This window comes from Coregonus lavaretus (assembly GCF_964263955.1).
Source record: "Coregonus lavaretus genome assembly, chromosome: 11".
NCBI classification, from domain to species: domain Eukaryota; kingdom Metazoa; phylum Chordata; class Actinopteri; order Salmoniformes; family Salmonidae; genus Coregonus; species Coregonus lavaretus.
Window position 1 is genome coordinate 6,081,570 of NC_139998.1, and position 26,592 is coordinate 6,108,161.

Consider the following 26,592-nt stretch of genomic DNA (forward strand, 5'->3'; position numbering starts at 1 on the left):
CAACTTTCTTATTTTTGAAACTATTCCACCTGATTACCTTAACAGCATTCACATCTAACGAGTATTGGGTCACTATCGAGCAGTTTGACTACATTTAATTGATTTGGAAGCTTAATGTAGATGCATTTGTCAGGGCTGCTTTTAGAAGAATATAATACAACAGATCTGTACAGCACCAAAGATAATGTGTTACATGGTCACACTTTTATAAAGGTTATACAAATGATTCCCAAATCATTTGAGTGAATGTTATAAGTTATATACTTTGCTTAAAGTGTGACCTGTTACATATGGATAGCCAAACTACCATCCACCCTCAATAACCATAAAATCAATGCACAATATCTATCACCAGGAGCTCAACTATTCACTCTGATATTACATCAAACAACCATATGTTATGGTCGGTTACTAACCTAACATAGCAGGCGTAAAATAAATGACTGAGTAGCGTTTCTTTCTGCCTGGTCCTGACGAGAGAAAAAATAAACAGTCGGGGAGGTTCTCTTCTGCACTGTTCAACCAATCCAGTAAATGTGGAGGAGGATTTAAGATGGAGTGTCGCCTTTTTAACGTCAAAAGGGGAAGTCGTGTCACGGGCTCTCTCTTTGCATGTCCCCTGAAAACCGGATGCATCCGGTTGTTTCCGGTCCCACTGAGGTCCTATGTTATGAGGTACTTACAGAATGTAAGCGATGACTCCGATAGACCAGCAGTCCACTGCTTTGCTGTAGGGCTTCTGAGCCAGAACCTCTGGGGCTGTGGGGAACAACATAAGGTTCAGAGGGAGATTTAGAACATTGAGGCCTTGCATAACAATCCCTGTGTTGAGCTTGAACTGACACTATCAAAGTATGTTCCAAACATACTGGTGTGGATAGGACATAAGGATTCTTCCACATTAACCCCCAAGTAGACAAGGACATAATAGAAGTAAGGGAGAGCCGAAGCTCTGTTGCCATATGTTCTTATGGAGGGCTTTTCAGCAACCACCCACTACTTCACCACTGTATATACTAAACTCCTAATCATTTTGTTTGGGTGAGGTTTCCTCCGGTCAGATGAGGTGAATTATGTTTAGGTTAACCCAGAGGTAGAGATACGTTTAGGTTATGTCAAGGTTGGGTCTCTACTGCAGACTTCCTTATGTCATCATGGCTGGTCTTCCTTCCATTTTACCTAATGAAACCCATAGCAGGTTGTACTGTAACACGTTGCATTATATCTCAACTAACCCGTTAAGGTCGATAAAGTGTATCAAGGCTTAAGATTCAAGGCCTGGTTATTTCATGTTCATGAATGTTGCATTTTACCTAATGAAACCCATAGCGGGTGGTAACTATAAAAAAAGGTCTACAAGTTTAAGAGATTACATCTTACCACAGGAAACCCATTGTGTGTGGTAACCGTAAAAAGTCTATACTTTACTCCAGGATACCCATTACGGGCGGTAACTATAGAAACAAGGTTGCTATATTCACGTCAGGGGAATTTAGTGACGTGTCATCCTATTTGCAACGCACCTCCTTGTTATTGCATTTCCATTTCCTTTTTTGTGTATTGCACTTGCATTCAGTAGCATCTATGAATCTATGAAGGCAGAAATGTATGAAAGTGTGTATACTTTTTTTGCATTTATGTAGTTTTGTCTTTGTGATGTACTTGTCTATTCATGTTATGTATTATGTCATGTTTATGTTTTGTGAGGACCCCAGGAAGAGTAGCTACTGCTTTAGCAGTAGCTAATAGGGATCCTAATAAAATACTACTACTAGAGAGAACAGCCTCACCCACATATCCTGGCGTCCCACAGGCAGTGGCCATCACGTCTCCTGTCCCCTCCATCTTAGACAGACCAAAGTCACTGATCATGATCTTCGCCTCATCATGGGGGTTGTAGTAAAGCAGGTTCTCTGGCTGAGAAAATAAAACAATCAATATTGGGAAATAAGATCATTGAGCTGTGTGTGTGTGTCTCACTCAGTACCTTGAGGTCTCTGTGTACGATGCCCATAGCGTGGAGGTAGTTGACAGCGTCAAGCACCTGTTTAATGAGCCTGCTGGCGTCCATCTCTGTGTAGAAACCCTTCTCTACGATGCGATCAAACAACTCACCACCAGACACCCTGAGACAGAGACAGAGGTTTAGTCAATCTAACCCAACCGTAACCCTAGCTTCAGGTCTAGATCTTGGTTCAACTTCAACCCTAACCCTTACCCCAACCCTGGCTTCATGTCCAGATCCTGGTTCAACCCTAGCCTCAACCACAACCCTAACTCTAGCTTCATGTCCAGATCATGGTTCAACCCTAGCCTCAACCACAACCCAACTATACCCCTGGCTTCATGTCCATGTCCTGGTTCAACCCTAGCCTCAACCACAACCCTAACCCTTTATGATGCAGTCAAACAGCTTTCCTCCAGATAATCTGAGGACTGAATTAACCTACCCCTCACTTAGAGCTGGTTTCCCAGATACTTAAAACACATGTAACCCTAATGAAGCTTGCTGTCGAAATGTTGGTGAATAAATGATTGCATCGGAGCTAGAGTGTGCAGATTTATCTTTTCCTTCAAAGGTTTCAGACACTTCATCCTAGTCCTGAATTAAAAGGCTATTTCAATAGAGATTCTCCATTGATCATGCTTTTTAGTCAAGGGCGAGGCAAAATCTTTGTCTGGGAAACTTTTTATTAGTCTTTCGCCAGACTGTGTTTGCTACAGTGTTAAAACAACAATGACGCATAAAGGAAACATAGAAGCAACTCTTGGGGAATGCTAATATCCATACAGGTTGCTTTCTAATAGCCAAGGCCAAATGCACCTCGATAGCACTTGAATGCTTACTGCAGCAAAACATGATACATTATCACAGTGATTGATTTGGACCAGTGTACACACTGATACAGAGTACCGGCACATATTATTTTCTACTGCGCGAGTACTGACACCTCTTGTAGAAATATGAACACCGGTCCTACATTATCAGAAAGACAGACAGACACATACAAGACACAGCCAGACAGACAAAATGGTGGTTGAGGTACTGCACTCACAACTGCATGATGAGGTATAGGTGGTTGGGGCTCTCATAGATGTCATCCAAAGCCACAATGTTCTCATGTTTTATCCTGAAGAGGGGAAACAGTAGATTTAATTGACTTACTGTTCTATTAACATCTGATCATTTCAATGCACAGCACAATTAAGCACAATTTCCTCACAAAATGGTTTTATTCATTACATACATCACAACAAAGCAATGTCAGTCCCAAACAGCACCCTATTCCCTATAGTGCACTACTTTTGACCAGAGTCCTATGGGCCCTGGTCAGAAGAAGTCGACTATATAGGGAATGAGGGTGCCATTTGAAACGCAGATCTTTTCATGTTAAATTGCTCTGCCATTAAGTGTTTTCCAATTTCTTTCTGTTCTCAACAGGCCATAGAAAAAATCTCCTCTGTGTGTGTGCGCGTGGGCGAGAGAAAGTGAGTGTGTGTGTGAGTGGTTGTGTGTGTGGTGACAAGGCAGACAATGAACTTGTTGAAACCTCTACTTCAGTGTTTCACTAGCCGCAAAGAGAAATGTTGGGATCCCAAATTGTACCCTATTCCCCATATTGTGCACTACTTTTGACCAGAGCCTATTGAGCTACATAGGGAATAGGGTGCCATTTGAGATGCATTGAAAGAAAGCCCCTCTGCTCAGAGTTCTAACTAATCATAGGGTGTCCACCCACTCTGCCCAGGGATATTGTTATCCAAGTCGGCACCAAAGACGTTAGGATGAAACAGTCAGAGGTCACCAAGAGCAACATAGCTTCAGCGTGTAAATTAGCTAGAAAGATGTGTCGGCATCGAGTAATTGTCTCTTGCCCCCTCCCAGTTAGGGCGAGTGATGAGCTCTACAGCAGTCTCACAACTCAATCACTGGTTGAAAACTGTTTTCTGCCCCTCCCAAAATATAGGATTTGTAGATAATTGGCCCTCTTTCTGGGACTCACCCACAAACAGGACCAAGCCTGGCCTGCTGAGGAGTGACGGACTCCATCCTAGCTGGAGGGGTGCTCTCATCTTATCTACCAACATAGACAGGGCTCTAACTCCTCTAGCTCCACAATGGGATAGGGTGCAGGCCAGGCAGCAGGCTGTTAGCCAGCCTGCTAGCTTAGTGGAGTCAGTGTAGTCAGCTCAGCTATCCCCATTGAGACTGTGTCTGTGCCTCGATCTAGGTTGAGCAAAACTAAACATGGCGGTGTTTGCCTTAGCAATCTCACTGGAATAAAGACCTCCTCCAATCCTGTCAATATGGAAAGAGATTGTGATAGCTCACATCTCAAAATAGGGCTACTTAATGTTAGATCCCTCACTTCCAAGGCAGTTATGGTCAATGAACTAATCACTGATCATAATAATCTTGATGTGATTGGCCTGACTGAAACATGGCTTAAGCCTGATGTATGTACTGTGTTAAATGAAGCCTCTCCTCCTGGTTACACTAGTGACCATATCCCCCGCGCATCCCGCAAAGGCGGAGGTGTTGCTAACATTTACGATAGCAAATGTCAATTTACCCCCCAAAAATGACTGCGTTTTTGTCTTTTGAGCAACTAGTCATGAAATCTATGCAGCCTACTCAATCACTTTTTATAGCTACTGTTTACAGGCCTCCTGGGCCGTATACAGAGTTCCTCACGGAGTTACCTGAATTCCTATCGGACCTTGTAGTCATGGCACATAATATTCTCATTTTTGGTGACATTAATATTCACATGGAAAGGTCCACAGACCCACTCCAAAAGGCTTTTGGAGCCATCATCGACTCAGTGGGTTTTGTCCAACATGTCTCCGGACCTACTCATTACCACAGTCATACCTTGGATCTAGTTTTGTCCCGTGGAATAAATATTGTGGATCTAAATGTTTTTCCTCATAACCCTGGACTATCAGACCACCATCTTATTACGTTTGCAATCGCAACAAATAATCTGCTCAGACCCCAACCAAGGACCATCAAAAGCCGTGCTATAAATTCTCTGACAACCCAAAGATTCCTAGAGGCCCTTCCAGACTCCCTCCACCTACTCAAGGACGTCAGAGTACAAAAATCAGTTAACGACCTAACTGAGGATCTAAATTTAACCTTGCGTAATACCCTAGATGCAGTCGCACCCCTAAAAACATTTCTCACAAGAAATTAGCTCCCTGGTATACAGAAAATACCCGAGCCCTGAAGCATGCTTCCAGAAAATTGGAACGGAAATGGCGCTCCACCAAACTGGAAGTCTTCCTACTAGCTTGGAACGAAAGTACAGTGCAATATCAAAGAGCCCTCACTGCTGCTCGATCATCCTATTTTTCCAATCTAATTGAGGAGAATAAGAACAATCCAACATTTCTATTTGATACTGTCGCAAAGCTAACTAAAAAGCAGCATTCCCCAAAAGAGGATGCCTTTCACTTCAGCAGTGATGAATTCATGAACTTCTTTGACGAAAAGATCATGAGAAAGCAAATTATGGACTCCTTTTGAATCTGCGTATTTCTCCAAAGCTCAGCTGTCCTGAGTCTGCACAAAACTGCCAGGACCTAGGATCAATGGAGACACTCAAGTATTTTAATCCTATATCTCTTGACACATTCATGGCCTCTAAACCTCCAAGCTGCATACTGGACCCTATTCCAACTAAACTACTGAAAGAGCTACTTCCTGTGCTTGGCCCTCCTATGTTGAACATAATAAATGACTCCCTATCCAATGGATGTGTACCAAACTCACTAAAAGTAGCAGTAATCAAGCCTCTCTTGAAAAAGCCAAACCTTTACTCAAAATCAGCCTATATCGAATCTCCCATTCTTCCATTTTTTAAAGAAAAAGCTGTTGTGCAGCAACTCACTGCCTTTCTGAAGACAAATAATGTATACGAAATGCTTCAGTCTGGTTTTAGACCCCATCATAGCACTGACCTTTTAATAGCGTCAGACCAAGGCTCTGTCCTCGTGCTCCTAGACCTTAGTGCTGCTTTTGACACCATCGATCACCACATTCTTTTGGAGAGATTGGAAACCTTAATAATTGGTCTACACGGACAAGTTCTTGCCTGGTTTAGATCTTATCTGTCGGAAAAATATCAGTTAGTCGCTGTGGATGGTTTGTCCTCTGACAAATCAATTGTAAGTTTAGGTGTTCCTCAAGGTTCCGTTTTAGGACCACTATTGTTTTCACTATATATTTTACCTCTTGGTGATGTCATTCGGAAACACAATGTTAACTTTCATTGCTATGTGGACGACACGCAGCTGTACATTTCGATGAAACATGGTGAAGCCCCAAAATTGCCTACCCTGGAAGCCTGTGTTTCAGACATAAGGAAGTGGATGGCAGCAAATGTTTTACTTTTAAACTCGGACAAAACAGAGATGCTAGTTCTAGGTCCCAAGAAACAAAGAGATCTTCTGCAATGCTCTACTCTCCGGCTACCCGAATAAAGCACTAAATAAACTTCAGTTAGTGCTAAACACGGCTCCTAGAATCTTGACTAGAACCAAACAATTTGATCACATTACTCCAGTGCTAGCTTTTGGCTTCCTGTTAAGGCTAGGGCTGATTAAGGTTTTACTGCTAACCTACAAAGCATTACATGGGCTTGCTCCTACCTAATTCTACGATTTGGTCCTGCCGTACATACCTACACGTACGCTACGGTCACAAGACGCAGGCCTCCTTATCGTCCCTAGAATTTCTAAGCAAACAGCTGGAGGCAGTGCTTTCTCCTATAGAGTTCAATTTTTATGGAATGGTCTGCCTATCCATTTGAGAGACGCAGACTCGGTCTCGACCTTTAAGTTTACTGAAGACTCATCTCTTCAGTAAGTCCTATGATTGAGTGTAGTCTGGCCCAGGTGTGCGAAAGTGAACGGAAAGACACTGGAGCGACAAACCGCCCTTGCTGTCTCTGCCTGGCCGGTTCCCGTCTCTCCATTGGGATTCTCTACCTCGGACCCTATTACGGGGGCTGAGTCACTGGCTTACTGGTGCTTTCAATGCCGTCCCTAGGAGAGGGTGCATCACTTGAGTGGGTTGAGTCACTGACGTGATCTTCCTGCCCGGTTTGTCGCCCCCTCTGGCTCGTGCAGTGGAGGAGATCTTCGTGGGCTATACTCAGCCTTGTCACAGGGTAGTAGGTTGGTGGTCTGCTGATATCCCTCTGGTGTTGTGGGGGCTGTGCTATGGCATAGTGGGTGGGGTAATATCCTGCCTGATTGGCCCTGTCCGGGGGTATCGTCGGACGGGGCCACAGTGTCTCCCGACCCCTCCTGTCTCAGCCTCCAGTATCTATGCTGCAATGGCCTATGTGCCGGGGGGCTAGGGTCAGTCTGTTATATCTGGTGTTATTCTCCTGTCTTATCCGGTGTCCTGTGTGAATTTAAGTATTCTCTCCCTCTCTCCCTCTCTCCCTCTCTCCCTCTCTCCCTCCCGGAGGACCTGAGACCTAGGACCATGCCTCAGGACTACCTGGCCTGATGACTCCTTGCTGTCCCCAGTCCACCTGGTCATGCTGCTGCTCCAGTTTCAACTCTTCTGCCTGTGGCTATAGAACCCTGACCTGTTCACCGGACGTGCTACCTTGTCCCAGTCCTGCTGTTTTCAACTCTCTCTCTCTACCGCACCTGCTATTTCAAGCTCTAAATGCCCGGCTATGAAAAGCCAAGTAACATTTACTCCTGATGTACTGACCTGTTGCAACCTCTACAACCACTGTGATTATCATTTGACCCTGCTGGTCATCTATGAACGTTTGAAAATCTTGGAGAAAAATCTGGCCTTAAATGGCCATGTATTGTTATAATCTCCACAGCCAGAAGGGGACTGGCCACCCCTCAGAGCCTGGTTCCTCTCTAGGTTTCTTCCTAGGTTCCTGCCTTTCTAGGGAGTTTTTCCTAGACACTGTGCTTCTACATCTGCATTGCTTGCTGTTTGGGGTTTTAGGCTGGGTTTCTGTATAGCACTTTGTGACATCTGCTGATGTAAAAGGGGCTTTATAAATCAATTCGATTGATTGGGTAAAAACACACTTTGGTGATGAAGTTTCACTTCCTTATGTTATAAAACACATTTTACCAAGACAAATATGATTATTCATGTTCTGAATCGTTCAGTGGGGTCTTCCCCTAACATTTAATTAAGAGTATATCCAAAAAGTCGGATTTCGTAACCTAACACATCCGATAATAAGCAACGAGTTCTGTTGATAGCGGTGCAGGTTTCTCGTAACAACTTCAGTAGATTTTATATTTTGTGGTCTTTAAAGTTGTTTCCGCGGGTCGCATAAGGCACAATTTGCGTGACATGAGCTGAAATAAATGTAAAAGGCTTTGAAAATAAAAAGCTTAGTATGAGCTCAGAGAAATCTTAGAAAAACAGGAATTTCAAATTAATATGAAATGCGTATACTAAAACATGAAAACACGTCATGTCTCAAAATCATATCCATCTTACCTCTAAATTGTTTTATGTCCTGCAGATTCGAGAAGAAATATGACGAGTTCAACGGGAAAGTGAGCCTGTCAGGTAGCCAGTAGCCTTAATTCTTGCATAGAATCCAGCCTAGTTGACGCATTACTATTTTCCAGATTTCTGACCACTTTTTTTCTCTGGTCTCCATTGATTTAGTCTCCCTAATTCTGGCCATCCTACAAGGGTAAATGGATTGAATGGATTATGATAGAGACATGAGGTTTGGACCATTGGGTTTCTTAGACGATTATCCACACAAAATGTATTATTTTACCCATTGGGGTCAAAAGATGCACCTGGGTCCTGTTCAGTACGCAAGAAACAGAAGAAAAACTGTCCAAAGCGGAGGGAAACTGGGAAATGTTATCTGAATGTGTCCAATCAGAAAGGCTTGCTTCAGGTTTTTCCATAGCAAATTGTAATTTTCATCATAGGTACATGTCAACTATGAGAGACAAAATGAGAAGAAAGAAAATCCAGAAAATCACATTGTAGGATTTTTTATGAATTTATTTGCAAATTATGGTGGAAAATAAGTATTTGGTCAATAACAAAAGTTTCTCAATACTTTGTTGTATACCCTTTGTTGGCAATGACACAGGTCAAATGTTTTCTGTAAGTCTTCACAAGGTTTTCACACACTGTTGCTGGTATTTTGGCCCATTCCTCCATGCAGATCTCCTCTAGAGCAGTGATGTTTTGGGGCTGTCGCTGGGCAACACAGACTTTCAACTCCCTCCAAAGATTTTCTATGGGGTTGAGATCTGGAGACTGGCTAGGCCACTCCAGGACCTTGAAATGCTTCTTACGAAGCCACTCCTTCGTTGCCCGAGCGGTGTGTTTCGGATCATTGTCATGCTGAAAGACCCAGCCACGTTTCATCTTCAATGCCCTTGCTGATGGAAGGAGGTTTTCACTCAAAATCTCACGATACATGGCCCCATTCATTCTTTCCTTTACACGGATCAGTCGTCCTGGTGCCTTTGCAGAAAAACAGCCCCAAAGCATGATGTTTCCACCCCCATGCTTCACAGTAGGTATGGTGTTCTTTGGATGCAACGCAGCATTCTTTGTCCTCCAAACACGACAAGTTGAAGTTTTTACCAAAAAGTTATATTTTGGTTTCATCTGACCATATGACATTCTCCCAATCCTCTTCTGGATCATCCAAATGCACTCTAGCAAACTTCAGACGGGCCTGGACATGTACTGGCTTAAGCAGGGGGACACGTCTGGCACTGCAGGATTTGAGTCCCTGGCGGCGTAGTGTGTTACTGATGGTAGGCTTTGTTACTTTGGTCCCAGCTCTCTGCAGGTCATTCACTAGGTCCCCCCGTGTGGTTCTGGGATTTTTGCTCACCATTCTTGTGATCATTTTGACCCCACGGGGTGAGATCTTGCGTGGAGCCCCAGATCGAGGGAGATTATCAGTGGTCTTGTATGTCTTCCATTTCCTAATAATTGCTCCCACAGTTGATTTCTTCAAACCAAGCTGCTTACCTATTGCAGATTCAGCCTTCCCAGCCTGGTGCAGGTCTACAATTTTGTTTCTGGTGTCCTTTGACAGCTCTTTGGTCTTGGCCATAGTGGAGTTTGGAGTGTGACTGTTTGAGGTTGTGGACAGGTGTCTTTTATACTGATAACAAGTTCAAACAGGTGCCATTAATACAGGTAACGAGTGGAGGACAGAGGAGCCTCTTAAAGAAGAAGTTACAGGTCTGTGAGAGCCAAAAATCTTGCTTGTTTGTAGGTGACCAAATACTTATTTTCCACCATAATTTGCAAATAAATTCATTAAAAATCCTACAATGTGGTTTTCTGGAAGAAAAATTCACAATTTGTCTGTCATAGTTGACGTGTACCTATGATGAAAATTACAGGCCTCTCTCATCTTTTTAAGTGGGAGAACTTGCACAATTGGTGGCTGACTAAATACTTTTTTCCCCCACTGTATGGAGCCAGATACCTGCCAAAAGGTTGAACGTACGTATCGTTAGGATGGTAAGAAAATCCATACGTAAATTGTTAGGATCATAAGAAAAGCCATGCGTGAAACATGAATGTAAACGTGAAATTTCATCTGTGAACATACAAACACCATGTTACAATTACAGACTAACCTTTTAGGCTTGAACAAATCTTGTGTTGCAATTCTGATGAAACTCTAAAAGGTATTATTGTACATCTCACCAACAACAAAAAAACGTACACCAAACGGTCTGTGAGGAGTACTACTCGAACAAGTATAACGCAGTATAAAAACAATTTGAAGTCAGGAAGACCGGAAAGAGGTATCCTGCATGCTTTCAAGTTAAAAGTCTCCATTCTCTATTACTCCTGTTGAGTATACTGCACATTTAGGTAGCTAACGTAATGGATTTGTTTGCCAGCGCAGGTCTAGATAGCACTAGCTGTATTATGCCTACAACAGTGAAGTTTCAGTCCGTTAGGTGTATCTCTACAGCATGGGCATATCTCTGGGTGACGTGGATATCCCCATGCATGCACCTTATCAAAATATGCCTAATTCAATATTGCACCATCCCATTCTCTAGGCTCTGTTTGCAACCACAACCAGTAGTATATACCAGGAATAATGAGACATAGAATAATAATAGATGTTTGGTGAATCTATGAATTATGTATGACCACTCTTTTGCAGTGGTCTTAGGTAGTCTCCGTATAGGCTACTCCCTCCATGGCGACACTGCTGTCCAGTTGAAGAGCTTGTGATCTCCATGCAGCACCACAGCACCATGCGCCTTGGGAAAAGCACCCCACAGCCTCAGAAGATGCCCTTCTGGAGGCATGCAGCCATAGAGTCACTATACCCTAATGTAGGCCTATTTGCCTACTAGCCAAATAAAGTGCAGAGCATGCATGATGCGTGCAACTCGTCATTCCAACATACTTGAACATTTAATTCATCCTTCATGTCAGTTCAGTCAGTCAGTATGTCATCCATTCAGTCATTTGTCTGAGTTGCAATAGGAACTAAATCAAAGAGAATAGAACAGTCTTATCGAAAATTCATGTGTATTCAAAATTATCTAAATTCTCCAAAGTTGTTTAGCCTATCACTTTAATAATTCAATGTTAAAATTAGGCATATCCAAATACAAAAATTGGCCTTCAACTTGTAGGCATTGCAATTTAGGATATCATTTTGGGTACTGGTGACTTGCGGAATAATTGTTTAACTCTATTTGTGTTTTATAACTGTTTTTATTATAGGGCTCCCCTTAAAAAGAGACACTAGCTCACAGGCCTCTAAATACGTTTTAAACAGGCAGTGGCTGATAGGGAAAACAGATCTGGCAATATGAGTAGGCTATAGATAGTCTAGAACATTTGGGACCCCTTGGCTATTTGGCTCAGGTCAAGTTATAGTTAAGAATTAATCAATATTTAGTTTTGTCTCATTTATTGAAATGGATATAGCCTCTGCGTGATGGGGTTGTGCAACACAAATGGCTATAACAAGCCTACATACAGCGTGGAATTCATTAATAAAACAGTCCAAATGCCTAATATAAGGCCTACAGTCCGTGCTCCCAAATACTGGAAAAAGTGTGATTCATTAGGTTACATGACCACCACAGCAGCCTCACGTGGCTATAAAAATAAATTCTGCAATTATATGGCCATTAAATAACACACAACAGCATGGCATATTTAGATAGCGGAATAGTCCTAAATCATATTTACTTTTGTGGTATCTAAGGAATTTATGACTTTGTTAGCTTTGCAAATGGTAATGTGGTATCTAAGGAATTTGTGACTTTGTGGGCGTTTGCAAATGGTAGTGTGGTATCTAAGGAATTTATGACGTTGTTAGTGTTTGCAAATGGTAGCTTAGAGAATGTTGATTTGGCCCAGGGAGACATCTGGAGAGCAGTTCTATAGGAGTACCCTAAAACAGAGGAAGTCTGTTGTGTGGAGTGATGGGATTGGTCTGTAGGGGAAACCACCCCTATCTTGGTAAAGATTATAAATACTTGGTGAAGACAAAAGAGGTCAGAACAACATATTATTTTGGGTCCACTGTTCTCCAGATGCCTGCAGGTATCTGTAAATCGACGCTGAAATCCTTTGTTATGAATAAACCTTTATAATCAAAGTACAGTGTCAGCGGATCTCCTTGTCCTCCACAGCATGATTAGCAACATGTTGTCAGACACTTTCTATGTTGCAGCTCAGGTGGTTGTTCTAGACAAGGCTCTTCTGTCTTTATCATTCTCACACAAGTCATTTCCTGAAGGCCCAAGCCTATACTGCGTCATCTACGGGTATAACGTCATTATTGAATGCGTGAAACATGAAATGTAAACGTTAAAATAGATCTGTAAACGTACAAACCCTATGTTAAAAAAACATTTTGGAAATTAAACCGGAAGCTGCAAAGCAACTCTAACGTCTGTGCTAGAGTTGCTTGATTGACTAGCTAACTTCGACTAGCTACGTTCGGTTCATGTCCTTTACAGATGTCACATTACTGACAAAAGTTTGTACGCATAAATATCATCTGTAACTGAGTAAAGGGAGACGTAAAGTAAGAATTGAATGTGGAAATATTCATTAATAGGTCGTAACATAGGGTTTGTACGTTTACAGATCTATTTTAACGTTTACATTTCATGTTTCACGCATGGCTTTTCTTACGATCCTAACAATTTACGTATGGATTTTCTTACTATCCTAACGATACATACGTTCAACCTTTTGGCAGGTATTTGGCTCCATACCTATACTATGTACCTGGTTTGAGAAGTTAACGAGGTAACTTTGGTCAACTGAGTTAAACTCTGGATAACCCAGTGGGGAAAAAGGTGCTTGTGATTTGATAAACACACCAAAGGCGGCATCAACAATAAGTAATAAAATAAAGAGGGCACTTCTAAAAGCCTATTTCACACCATAGCCTGCTGAATTTGCAAGATCACTTTTTTCTCATTTTGATATCGGCACAAATGATAACGTGGCACTGAATCGCCCATGGATTGATGTTTCAGCATTGTCTCAATGAAGAGTTTGGCGTTCGACACGCACACGCAGTTACAAGCCTGCGAGAGTTAGCGGCAGGCGGACGAGCAATATCCACTGTCGTAAGACGGATGACGCCCGAGCTAGACTGTGACGCTAACTGAAGCTGGCTAGCTTAAGAAAACCCTGAGTAGATCTAGCTTGCATGACGGGCCTGTCATGTGGACTCTATAGACTGACAGAGTGCATGTACAGTATGAGATTCAACATGTAAGTTGCTTTGAATATCAATGACTGCTAAATAAACAAGGTAGAATTGTGCTGTATTGGTGTCACAACTTCAGCCCTAATTTTCAGCGGCTGATAGGCCAGATATGGAGGAGAGGTCCAAGATTTGATTCCACCTTGGAGATGATATACATTGATGATCTTTTATAAAGGCATGGTGTCATCTTAGGAGGGTTGGTTTTCCTTCATTAAGATCCCCATAGTGAAGTCCAGTGTTATGGTAACTACAGTTTTTATATTTAATAAATAGATAAGAGTTGAAGGCAGACAGGAAAGGAGAGAGAGATTTGTGTCAGCATAGCAACAGCATGGAGTTTGCGCCTGTGCAGACATGGGCATATGGTTCCCCCCCTAGATCCCCCTCAGGGCCCATGGTACCTACTTCCTAAGCACGGCAATTTCATTCTCAATGCTGGTCTCCTTCCCCTTCAGTGCTTTCTTAGGGATGCACTTCACTGCAACCATCTTCCCTGTGGCCTTCTCCCTGGCCATGACCACCTCTGAGAATGCACCACTGTGGAGAGAGAGAGAGAGAGAGAAAGATAGAGATAGGGCGGAGAGAGTGAGAGAGGGAGGGGGGGGAGAAGGAGGGGGGGTAGTGAGAGAGACAGAGAGACGGGAGAGTAGAGGGAGAGAGAGTACATAGGTTAACTTTGCACTGTAACTTTGCACAGAGCGCATAGGTTAACCATTGCACCGATTCCCCAATTACCCTCTGGACATCACCCATCTTGTGCCAACTCACCACACCTGAACTCACTCTGATAATCACCATTCCTCTCCCATTCCTCTGGTATAAAGTAGCTTGTGTTTTCCTTAGTGTTTGTTCAGTGTGGTGGCATGGGGCGGCCCAAATCCTTATTCCTTTGTTGTGCGGACCTGACTCTAAAGGAAGTGCCCTTTATATGTATGGTGAATTGTATAATGCTAACTTTCTAGCCTGTATGTTTATTGTCAGTCAGACCGTTTATGATGCTATACTTTCCTTAGAATACTTCCTTTGTCGTCTTGTATATCCTGTTCCATAGATATTGGTAAATGTCTTTTGTTTTGGTTAGCATGCAAACTCCTATCATAACTTGTATCACAAACGTACCTACCGGCCTTACAAGCAATGAAATCTCCATCCATGTGCACCTGTGTCCTTGTGCTGTGCTTTTTTAAAGTTAGTTAATAAATACCCTGAACTGGAAACCTTGTCTCCAACCATCATTCCTGCGTTCTTACAGATGCACCATAGTGGCAACATCACTCCTCAACCTAAGACACAGTCCACCCTAGTCCCTTTCATTACATGCACACAATATTGACACTGTCGAGAGAGCTAGAAAGCACACAGAAAGCCCATATAGGGCAGACTAACAGCAAATCGTGAATATTTACTGAGGGTCCATAGATGCAGACAACAGAAGTCCATGTTGATGTGTGCACACCGTGTGTGTGCATATGCATGCAATAGCACTGCAAACACCTGTATACCTTTCAAACATACCCATTTGCTATTCCAGGTAGAGATCTCTTTGGCCACCTGGCTCCATACATAAAACCTTTATAAAAGCAAAATGTGGAATTACAGGAACATTTGCACAAGCAATCTGCATCTGTTGCTATGCTATGTCGATGCTCAGTCCACCTGAATGAATGTATGAGCTGGCTACACGATCAGTTTCCTCCATTATAGTTCCTCTCCTTCCCGATGGCTACCCCTTTCTCCCTCCTATACTCTCTCCTACTTTTCTATATTTACTTTTGTGTCATTATCTTCCCTGCTCTTTAACCACACAACAGAAATAAGAGCCTGAATGTTAGTCATTATCATACACACGCACACACCCCTATACACACCATCCCTACACACACCCAGTCAGAGAGTAACCTCTGTGGTAGTGCTGTCTTTTTAAAGCCATGGCTCCTGTCGAGGGTCTATTACAGGGATAGGCCACTGGTAGGCCAGTGGATCAATCCCTCCCCACCACACCGCAAAAAGTTGGGGTCTCAACCTATTGTTGAGTAGAATTGTAGAATTCACCAGGAGCTATTTTGAAATGTGCTTGTGCATCAGCAGTTTATATTTTATGTCAGTCACTGAGTCACTCAAAATAGCTCCTGTTTTTTTTTTGTTGGTTAGTCTAGCCAGCCATCTAAACTTGTAATCATGGTCGAATGACCGACCGTGGGGCCCCCACTGATTTTGTTTCTCGCTCAGATATATGTAAAAACTGGAAACATTTCTCTCCACCCTATGGAGAAATGTGTGTAGAATTGCAGGAAATTAGTTGTAAAACTGCTATTTGTTTTCTCAGCCCCAAGGCAAAATTAGTAGAATTGCATCAAACTTGCTTTAAACTGCAACATTTTCTCTACGCCACATGGCAAAATGTGTAGAATTGCAGGAAATTAATTAGAAAACTTCAGCTGTCAAGAGGAGGGCCGCTAAAAGGTTTTGATCGCAAGGTGGGGGGGGGGGCAACAGAATTTCGCTTAGGACACCCAAAAGGCTAGGGCTGGCTCTGACTGCAAGCATGGGTATGCAGACAGAGCCACTGTGTGTAAAATCGGCTCCTTTCAACAGGCTCTAAACTCAGCTGTAGTCGGCCTGCTAAACCTCCCCTGGTCATCAAATCCACGCTAATCCTGCTATCCTCTACACCCCATAGATCATATATACAGTAACACACACACACACACACACACACACACACACACACTCCACAGCAACAGGCAGGCCACTACAACCCTCCTATAACCACCTACCATCTCTCTGCTGCAGCATTGAGACTTTAGTGAGAAAGAAAATCTGACTCATAAGTAGCTGCATTTACTCCTCTGTTAGTGTGTGTGTGCGCATGTCTGTAGTGTGTGTGTGTGTGAAAGGTGTTTCGTGCATGTCTTTACCAGAGCATTGTATAGTTTGCTCTATGAGTCAGAGTGAAAGGAACACAATGATTAAAACCACAGGAAGCCTGGAGGGGATGTTACAATGCACAGAAGCAACTGTTCACCACACACACAGTTAGAAAATGGTTGCTGCTGTGCATTCTCACACAGGGTGTGCCAGCATCATTTCCTGCTGGTAACTACACAGCCGAACACCACAGAGAGTTCTCTCTCAGTCACTACATGACACACACACGGTACATTAAACATTATACACAATAGGGTCTCCCACAATATAGGCAACTCCTTATGGGTGGAAGTTGGGATATCTTTTCTTGAGGTTAAAATAAAACATTTGTGGCCTCCCGAGTGGCGCAGTGGTCTAAGGCACTGCATCGCAGTGCTAGCTGTGCCACTAGAGATCCTGGTTCGAGTCCAGGCTCTGTCGAGAGCCGGCCGCAACCGGGAGACCCATGGGGCGGCGCACAATTGGCCCAGCGTCGTCCAGGTTAGGGGAGGGTTTGCCGGCAGGGATGTTCTTGTCCCATCGCGCACTAGCGACTCCTGTGGCGGGCCGGGCGCAGTGCACGCTGACACGGTCGCCAGGTGTACGATGTTTCCTCCGACACATTGGTGCGGCTGGCTTCCGGGTTAAGCGGGCATTGTGTTAAGAAGCAGTGTGGCTCGGTTGGGTTGTGTTTCGGAGGACCCACGGCTCTCGACCTTCGCCTCTCCCGTGTCCGTAAGGAAGTTGCAGCGATGGGACAAGACTGTAACTACCAATTGGAAATGGTGGAGAGAAAATAAAACAAAAAACATTTGTGCATACACACAGTCAGACAAGAGAGCGACTATGTTTTTAAAAACTAGACACCTTATGTCAAGTCTACTGTGTTTGACTATAATCCAAGGTGTGAGCAGGAAAGTAAGCGCAGCATTAAATTGAGGAGAAAAGCTTCATCTGAATTTGGCTCTTGATTAAAACTCATTTCAATCCATTACTGGGATTTAAAAATTACAGCGTGGCTCCACAAAATGGCTTCGACTCAGTCACATACTAGTGCGCTATCAGTGTGTGTATGTCATAGACTAGTTTGCTTTGACCTTGAGCACTTTACAGCCATGAATACACTGACTCTCTTTTGCTCTGCTTTCGTGGAATAAGTGGCTGATTAGCTCCTAGTCGGTTACCCCAAAAGGTCCTTCCAGAGTGAATAGGCCCTTCCTCTATGAGCTACACTCGCAGGATAAGAAACCTTGTCTGAGACCTGAAGACTTACGTTGGCTTCCCGAGCTAATGCCTAGGCTTTAGCGGAGTGGCCTAACCTAGTCTCGTGACACACGAGATCCAGTTTTGAACCACAGTTGGTCACACCTACATTGCCGTGTATGACTTGTACACAAGTTGAGACCAGGCTAAGATGCTAGCTAAGCTGACTAATGGATATTCATCCTCTGTGAAACCCATTGGAGGGCTGCTGAAGAGGGATGCTGCTGTATGCAATAAGCCTGCAACAAGACACCCAATTCATCCAGTACTCTGAGGCTCAGGGCACTCAAACATGAAAAGCACTTGCACATTCTAAGATTCTTTTAGCGAGTCCGCTTAGGAAATGTTTATATGTAACTTTAGAGAAAAGAGAAACCTGATATTGACAGGTGCAGTGTGATGTTTTTTTCTTTCCTCTAAAGAGCACGGGGCACTAGCATAACAACCGTTGGCAATTATGCAAATACAGAGTGAGTTTATGTAAATGTTAAGGTGTGGAGTGGTTTTGGAATCTGTTTCCCGGGGGCCGAGCTAGGCTAGAGTTGGTGTGTGTGTGTGTGTGTGCGTGCGTGCGTGCGTGTGAGAGAGCGTGCCGTAGTCACGGCCTGTGCTGCTGCTATAGCTGCTGAGTCAGTGTAATCACAGAGAATCATCTTGTGTAAGACGCATTAGTGCTCCGCTTATGTCATCTATTGGATGGAAAGTCATTGCTAGGCTAGATAATCCTGGTGGGGTAGAGCATGTACTGGTCTAATGGAACTCAAATTAGAATTCCCTTTAGGATTGAGTTCATGGTCATTGTTCGGCTGCAGAACAGTCAACAGACCACAACCTCCCTCGAGTACGGTCACTAGTGTCTTTGTCCCTTGTCAGGACTATTCAGTTACCACTACAGTGTTATATGCCAACATTCAACAAAACAAGCAATGTCTAAGGCATATAATATGTCATGTCTCTCTAGTAGACAATTACAACTGACTCAAAGCGGATGTAATTTAGTCAGGATCACAATGAGATGATAATTATATTATAAGCGGACATGCATCCTTATGACAGGTCTTACAATGTATTATAACTGAATCATAATACCTGCAGGCTAAAGTGTTGCCCTCCGCACAAATTAACTTTTAAGAAGACACACCTGTTAATTGAAATGCATTCCAGGTGACTACCTCATGAAGCTGGTTGAGAGAATGCCAAGAGCGTGCAAAGCTGTCATCAAGGCAAAGGGTGGCTACTTTGAAGAATCTAAAATATGAAATATTTCTTGATTTGTTTAACACTTTTTGGGTTACTACATGATTCCATATGTGTTATTTCATAGCTTTGATGTCTTCACTATTATTCTACAATGTAGAAAATTGTAAAAATAAGGAAAAACCCTTGAATGAGTAGGTGTGTCCGAAACTTTTGACTGGTACTGTATATATACTACCGTTCAAAAGTTTGGGGTCACTTAGACATTTCCTTGTTTTCGAAAGAAAATAAAAAAAAATGTCCATTAAAATAACATCAAATTGATCAGATATACAGTGTAGACATTGTTAATGTTGTAAATGGCTATGGTATATGGAAACGGCTGATTTTTAATGGAATATCTACATAGGCGTACAGAGGCCCATTGTCAACAACCATCAGTCCTGTGTTCCAATGGCACGTTGTGTTTGCTAAGTTTATTATTTGAAAAGGCTAATTGATCATTAGCAAACCCTTTTTCAATTATGTTAGCACAGCTGAAAACTGTTGTGCTGATTAAAGAAGCAATAAAACTGGCCTTCTTGAGACTAGTTGAGTATCTGGAGCATCAGCAATTGTGGGTTCGATTACAGGCTTAAAATGGCCAGAAACCAATAACTTTCTTCTGAAACTCGTCAATCTATTCTTGTTCCGAGAAAGGAAGGCTATTCCATGCGAGAAATTGCCAAGAAACTGAAGATCTCGTACAACGCTGTGTACTACTCCCTTCACAGAACAGTGCAAACTGGTTCTAACCAGAATAGAAAGAGGAGTGGGAGGCCCCGGTGCACAACTGAGCAAGAGGACAAATACATTAGTGTCTAGTTTGAGAAACAGGCGCCTCACAGGTCCTCAACTGGCAGCTTCATTAAATAGTACCCGCAAAACACCAGTCTCAACGTCAACAGTGCAGAGGCGACTCCGGGATGTTGACCTTCTAGGCAGAGTTGCAAAGAAAAAGCCATATCTCAGACTGGCCAATAAAAAGAAAAGATGAAGAAGGGCAGTCTGAGATATGGCTTTTTCTTTGCAACTCTGCCTAGAAGGTCAGCAAAATGATAAACTTGGATTAGCAAACACAACGTGCCATTGGAACACAAGACTTATGGTTGCTGATAATGGGCCTCTGTACGCCTATGTAGATATTCCATAACAAATCAGCCATTTCCAGCTACAATAGCCACTTAGAACATTACCAATGTCTACAATGTATTTCTGATCAATTTGATGTTATTTTAATGGACAAAAAAATTGATTTTCTTTCAAAAACAAGAATTTCTAAATGACCCAAACCTTTGAACGGTAGTGTGTGTGTGTATACAGTCGTGGTCAAAGGTTTTGAGTATGACAAGTATTGGTCTTCAAAGTTCGCTGCTTCAGTATTATCAGATATTTTAGTCAGATGTTACTATGGTATACTGAAGTTTAATTACAAGCATTCCATAAGTGTCAAAGGCTTTTATTGACAATTACATTAAGTTTATACAAAATGTCAATATTTGCAGTATTTCTTTTTCAAGACCTCTGCAATCCGCCCTGGCATGCTGTCAATTAATTTCTGGGCCACATCCTGACTGATGGCAGCCCATTCTTGCATAATCAATGCTTGGAGTTTGTCCGAATTTGTGAGGTTTTGTTTGTCCACCCGCCTCTTGAGGATCGACCACAAGTTCTCAATGGGATTAAGGTCTGGGGAGTTTCCTGGCCATGGACCCAAAATTTCGATATTTTGTTCCCCGAGCCACTTAGCTATCACTTTTGCCTTATGGCAAGGTGCTCCCATCATGCTGGAAAAGGTATTGGTCGTCACCAAACTGTTCTTGGATGGTTGGGAGAAGTTGCTCTCGGAGGATGTGTTGGTACCATTCTTTATTCATGGCTGTGTTCTTAGGCAAAATTGTGAGTGAGCCCACTCCCTTGGCTGAGAAGCAACCACACACATGAATGGTCTCAGGATGCTTTACTGTTGGCATGACACAGGACTGATGGTAGCGCTCACCTTGTCTTCTCCGGACAAGGTGTTTTCTGGATGCCCCAAACAATCGGAAAGGGGATTCATCAGAGAAAATGACTTTACCCCAGTCCTCAGCAGTCCAATCCCTGTACCTTTTGCAGAATATCAGTCTGTCCCTGATGTTTTTCCTGAAGAGAAGGGGCTTCTTTGCTGCCCTTCTTGACACCAGGCCATCCTCCAAAACTCTTTGCCTCATTGTGCGTGCAGATGCACTCACACCTGCCTGCTGCCATTCCTGAGCAAGCTCTGCACTGGTGGTGCCCCAATCCCGCAGCTGAATCAACTTTAGGAGACGGTCCTGGCGCTTGCTGGACTTTCTTGGGCGCCCTGACGCCTTCTTCAAAACAATTGAACCTCTCTCCTTGAAGTTATTGATGATCCGATAAATGGTTGATTAGGTGCAATCTTACTAGCAGCAATATCCTTGCCTGTGAAGCCCTTTTTGTGCAAAGCAATGATGACGGCACATGTTTCCTTGTAGGTAACCATGGTTAACAGAGGAAGAACAATGATTTCAAGCACCACCCTACTTTTAAAGCTTCCAGTCTGTTATTCTAACTCAATCAGCATGACAGCGTGATCTCCAGCCTTGTCCTCGTCAACACCTGTGTTAAAAAGAGAATCACTGACATGATGGTAGCTGGTCCTTTTGTGGCAGGGCTGAAATGCAGTGGAAATGTTATTTTGGGATTAACTTCATTTTCATGGCAAAGAGGGACTTTGCAATTAATTGCAATTCATCTGATCACTCTTCATGACATTCTGGAGTATATGCAAATTGCCATCATCAAAACTGAGGCATCAGACTGTGAAAATTAGTATGTGTGTCATTCTCACAACTGTACAGTTGAAGTCGGAAGTTTACATATACTTAGGTTGGAGTCATTAAAACTAGTTTTTCAACCACTCCACACATTTCTTGTTAACAAACTATAGTTTTGGCAAGGTTAGGTTAGGACATCTACTTTGTGCATGACAAGAAATGTTTCCAACAATTGTTTACAGACAGATTATTTCACTTAAAATTCACTGTATCACAATTCCAGTGGGTCAGAAGTTTACATACACTAAGTTGACTGTGCCTTTAAACAGCTTGGAAAATTCCAGAAAATGATGTCATGGCTTTAGCAGCTTCTGATAGGCTAATTGACATAATTTGAGTCAAGTGGATGTGTACCTGGCTTCTTCCGTGCTGAGCGGCCTTTCAGGTTATGTCGATATAGCACTCGTTTTACTGTGGATATAGATCCTTTGGTACCTGTTTCCTCCAGCATCTTCACAAGGTCCTTTGCTGTTGTTCTGGGATTGATTTGCACTTTTCGCACCAAGTATGTTCATCTCTAGGAGACCGAACGAGTCTCCTTCCTGAGCGGTATGACAGCTGCATGACATCATTTTCTGGAATTTTCTAAGCTGTTTAAAGGCACAGTCAACTTATGTATGTAAACTTCTGACCCACTGGAATTGTGATACAGTGAATTATAAGCGAAATAATCTGTCTGTAAACAATTGTTGGAAAAATGACTTGTGTCATGCACAAAGTAGATGTCCTAACCGACTTGCCAAAACTATAGTTTGTTAACAAGACATTCGTGGAGTGGTTGAACAACGAGTTTTAATGACTCCAATCTAAGTGTATGTAAACCTCCGACTTCAACTGATATACACTGCTCAAAAAAATTAAGGGAACACTAAAATAACACATCCTAGATCTGAATGAATTAAATAATCTTATTAAATACTTTTTTTTTTACATAGTTGAATGTGCTGACAACAAAATCACACAAAAATTATCAATGGAAATCAAATGTATCAACCCATGGAGGTCTGGATTTGGAGTCACCCTCAAAATTAAAGTGGAAAACCACACTACAGGCTGATCCAACTTTGATGTAATGTCCTTAAAACAAGTCAAAATGAGGCTCAGTAGTGTGTGTGGCCTCCACATGCCTGTATGACCTCCCTACAACGCCTGGGCATGCTCCTGATGAGGTGGCGGATGGTCTCCTGAGGGATCTCCTCCCAGACCTGGACTAAAGCATCCGCCAACTCCTGGACAGTCTGTGGTGCAACGTGGCGTTGGTGGATGGAGCGAGACATGATGTCCCAGATGTGCTCAATTGGATTCAGGTCTGGGGAACGGGCGGGCCAGTCCATAACATCAATGCCTTCCTCTTGCAGGAACTGCTGACACACTCCAGCCACATGAGGTCTAGCATTGTCTTGCATTAGGAGGAACCCAGGGCCAACCGCACCAGCATATGGTCTCACAAGGGGTCTGAGGATCTCATCTCGGTACCTAATGGCAGTCAGGCTACCTCTGGCGAGCACATGGAGGGCTGTGCGGCCCCCCAAAGAAATGCCACCCCACACCATGACTGACCCACCGCCAAACCGGTCATGCTGGAGGATGTTGCAGGCAGCAGAACGTTCTCCACGGCGTCTCCAGACTCTGTCACATGTGCTCAGTGTGAACCTGCTTTCATCTGTGAAGAGCACAGGGCGCCAGTGGCGAATTTGCCAATCTTGGTGTTCTCTGGCAAATGCCAAACGTCCTGCACGGTGTTGGGCTGTAAGCACAACCCCCACCTGTGGACGTCGGGCCCTTATACCACCCTCATGGAGTCTGTTTCTGACCGTTTGAGCAGACACATGCACGTGTGGCCTGCTGGAGGTCATTTTGCAGGGCTCTGGCAGTGCTCCTCCTGCTCCTCCTTGCACAAAGGCGGAGGTAGCAGTCCTGCTGCTGGGTTGTTGCCCTCCTACGGCCTCCTCCACATCTCCTGATGTACTGGCCTGTCTCCTGGTAGCGCCTCCATGCTCTGGACACTACGCTGACAGACACAGCAAACCTTCTTGCCACAGCTCGCATTGATGTGCCATCCTGGATGAGCTGCACTACCTGAGCCACTTGTGTGGGTTGTAGACTCAGTCTCATGCTACCACTAGAGTGAAAGCACCACCAGCATTCAAAAGTGACCAACACATCAGCCAGGAAGCATAGGAACTGAGAAGTGGTCTGTGGTCACCACCTGCAAAACCAGTCCTTTATTGGGGGTGTCTTGCTAATTGCCTATAATTTCCACCTGTTGTCTATTCCATTTGCACAACAGCATGTGACATTTATTGTCAATCAGTGTTGCTTCCTAAGTGGACAGTTTGATTTCACAGAAGTGTGATTGACTTGGAGTTACATTGTGTTGTTTAAGAGTTCCCTTTATTTTTTTGAGCAGTATATATATATATATATATATATATATATATATATATATCATTTTCCCCTGATGCAAAGAGCACACATCAGATGTTTGCTTTACACAACTTTTATTCTATTGTATTCTAATCTATCCTTATCCTATCTTATTCTGTTTGTATTGAGAAACAAAATGGATTACACCTGCCTGCCAGACATTCAATTGACCTGTAGTAGAGGAACAATATGATAAAGTAAAGTAGATGTCAGGGTCCGTGGATCAATAGCAGAATCTCCCTCTCTCATAGCTATGCATTGTTGAAGGGTAACAGGTAAAGACTATGGCCTCATCCAGAAGCAACCCTAAGGACCTCACCTTGATTCTTAAAGGATTGAATAGGTATGAGCCATATGGTGGTAGGTCCAAATTTCCCTCTGATAGGCTAGTTGGAATTTCTGGGGAAGCCCAAAGTGGAGGAGGGGAAGGACGAGGGGAGGAGAAGAGATCATCTCTTCTTGTCCCTCACCTCCTTTGATCAGTCTATTCTTAATCCCCAAGCAAAGCGTCTAGGCTGAACACGGGATCGGGAAGAGGAGAGAAGACAGCGCTGTGTATGTGTGCTATAGCTGCCAGGGCTGGCTCACCCTGAGTGACCTGCCTGCTGTCAGCCTGTGACACCAGCTCAGCAGGCAGCTAGCTCACTGAATACCACACCACACACACACACACCTGCTGTCTCTGCTTATACACAACACAGCAGGAGCAAGGAACCCCAACCAGGGCCTCTGCTGTGTTGGCATGGGACTGAGTGTGTGTGTGTGTGTGTGTGTGTGTGTGTGTGTGTGTGTGTAGAGAAAAGTTTTACAACAGAAACTGAGCATGACCGAGCTACTGCAGACATACACTACCAGTCAAAAGTTTGGACACACCTACTCATTCAACGGTTTTTCTTTATTTTTACATTGTAGAATAATAGTGAAGACATCAAAACTATGAAATAACACATATGGAATCATGTAGTAACCAAATAAGTGTTAAACAAATCAAAAAATATTTTATATTTGAGATTCTTCAAATAGCCACCCTTTGACTTGATGACAGCTTCGCACACTCTTGGCATTCTCTCAACCAGCTTCGTGAGATAGTCACCTGGAATGCATTTCAATTAACAGGCCTTCTTAAAAGTTAATTTGTGGAATTTCTTTCATTCTTAATGCGTTTGAGCCAATCAGTTGTGTTGTGACAAGGTAGGGGGGTATACAGAAGATAGCCCTATTTGGTAAAGACCAAGTCCATATTATGGTAAGAACAGCTCAAATAAGCAAAAAGAAACAATAGTCCATAATTACTTTAAGACATGAAGGTCAGTCAATACGGAACATTTCAAGAACTTTGAACATTTCAGTCGCAAAAACCATCAAGCGCTATAATGAAACTGGCTCGCATGAGCAGAGTTACCTCTGCTGCAGAGGATAAGTTCATTAGAGTTACCAGCCTCAGAAATTGCAGCCCAAATAAATGCTTCACAGAGTTGAAGTAACATACATCTCAACATCAACTGTTCAGAGGAGACTGTGTGAATCAGTCCTTCATGGTCGAATTTCTGTAAAGAAACCACTAAAGGACACCAATAAGAGAAGAAGAGACTTTGCTTTGGGCAAGAAACACGAGCAATGGACATTAGACCGGTGGAAATTTGTCCTTTGGTCTGGAGTCCAAATTGGAGATTTTTGGTTCCAACCGCCGTGTCTTTGTGAGACTAGGTGTGGGTGAACGGATGATCTCCACATGTGTATTTCCCACCGTAAAGCATGGAGGAGGGGTTGTTATGGTGTGGGGATGCTTTGCTGGTGACACTGTCTGTGATTTATTTAGAATTCAAGGCACACTTAACCAGCATGGCTCCCACAGCATTCTGCAGCGATACGCCATCCCATCTGGTTTGGGCTTAGTGGGACTATCATTAGTTTTTCAACAGGACAATAACCCAACACACCTCCAGGCTGTTTTACCAAGAAGGAGAGTGATGGAGTGCTGCATCAGATGACCTGGCCTCCACAATCCCCCGACCTCAACCCAATTGAGATGGTTTGGGATGAGTCGGACCGCAGAGTGAAGGGAAAGCAGCCAACAAGTGCTCAGCATATGTGGGAACTCCTTCAAGACTGTTGGAAAAGCATTCCAGGTGAAGCTGGTTGAGAGAATGCCAAGA

The 26,592-nt window shown here is 43.3% G+C and overlaps 1 protein-coding gene across 1 annotated transcript in view; it reads right to left on the bottom strand.

Moving 5' to 3' along the window:
• camk1db (calcium/calmodulin-dependent protein kinase 1Db) overlaps window positions 1–26,592 on the bottom strand; it is a 52,448-nt gene that overhangs the window by 12,382 nt on the left and 13,474 nt on the right. Inside the window, exons 2-6 of the mRNA XM_084171844.1 lie at window positions 14,172–14,303; window positions 3,057–3,131; window positions 1,988–2,126; window positions 1,791–1,917; window positions 684–759 (exon numbers count right to left, since the gene is read on the bottom strand). Coding sequence (XP_084027970.1) covers window positions 684–759; window positions 1,791–1,917; window positions 1,988–2,126; window positions 3,057–3,131; window positions 14,172–14,303 — 549 coding nt within the window. The remainder of the gene's footprint in view (window positions 1–683; window positions 760–1,790; window positions 1,918–1,987; window positions 2,127–3,056; window positions 3,132–14,171; window positions 14,304–26,592) is intronic.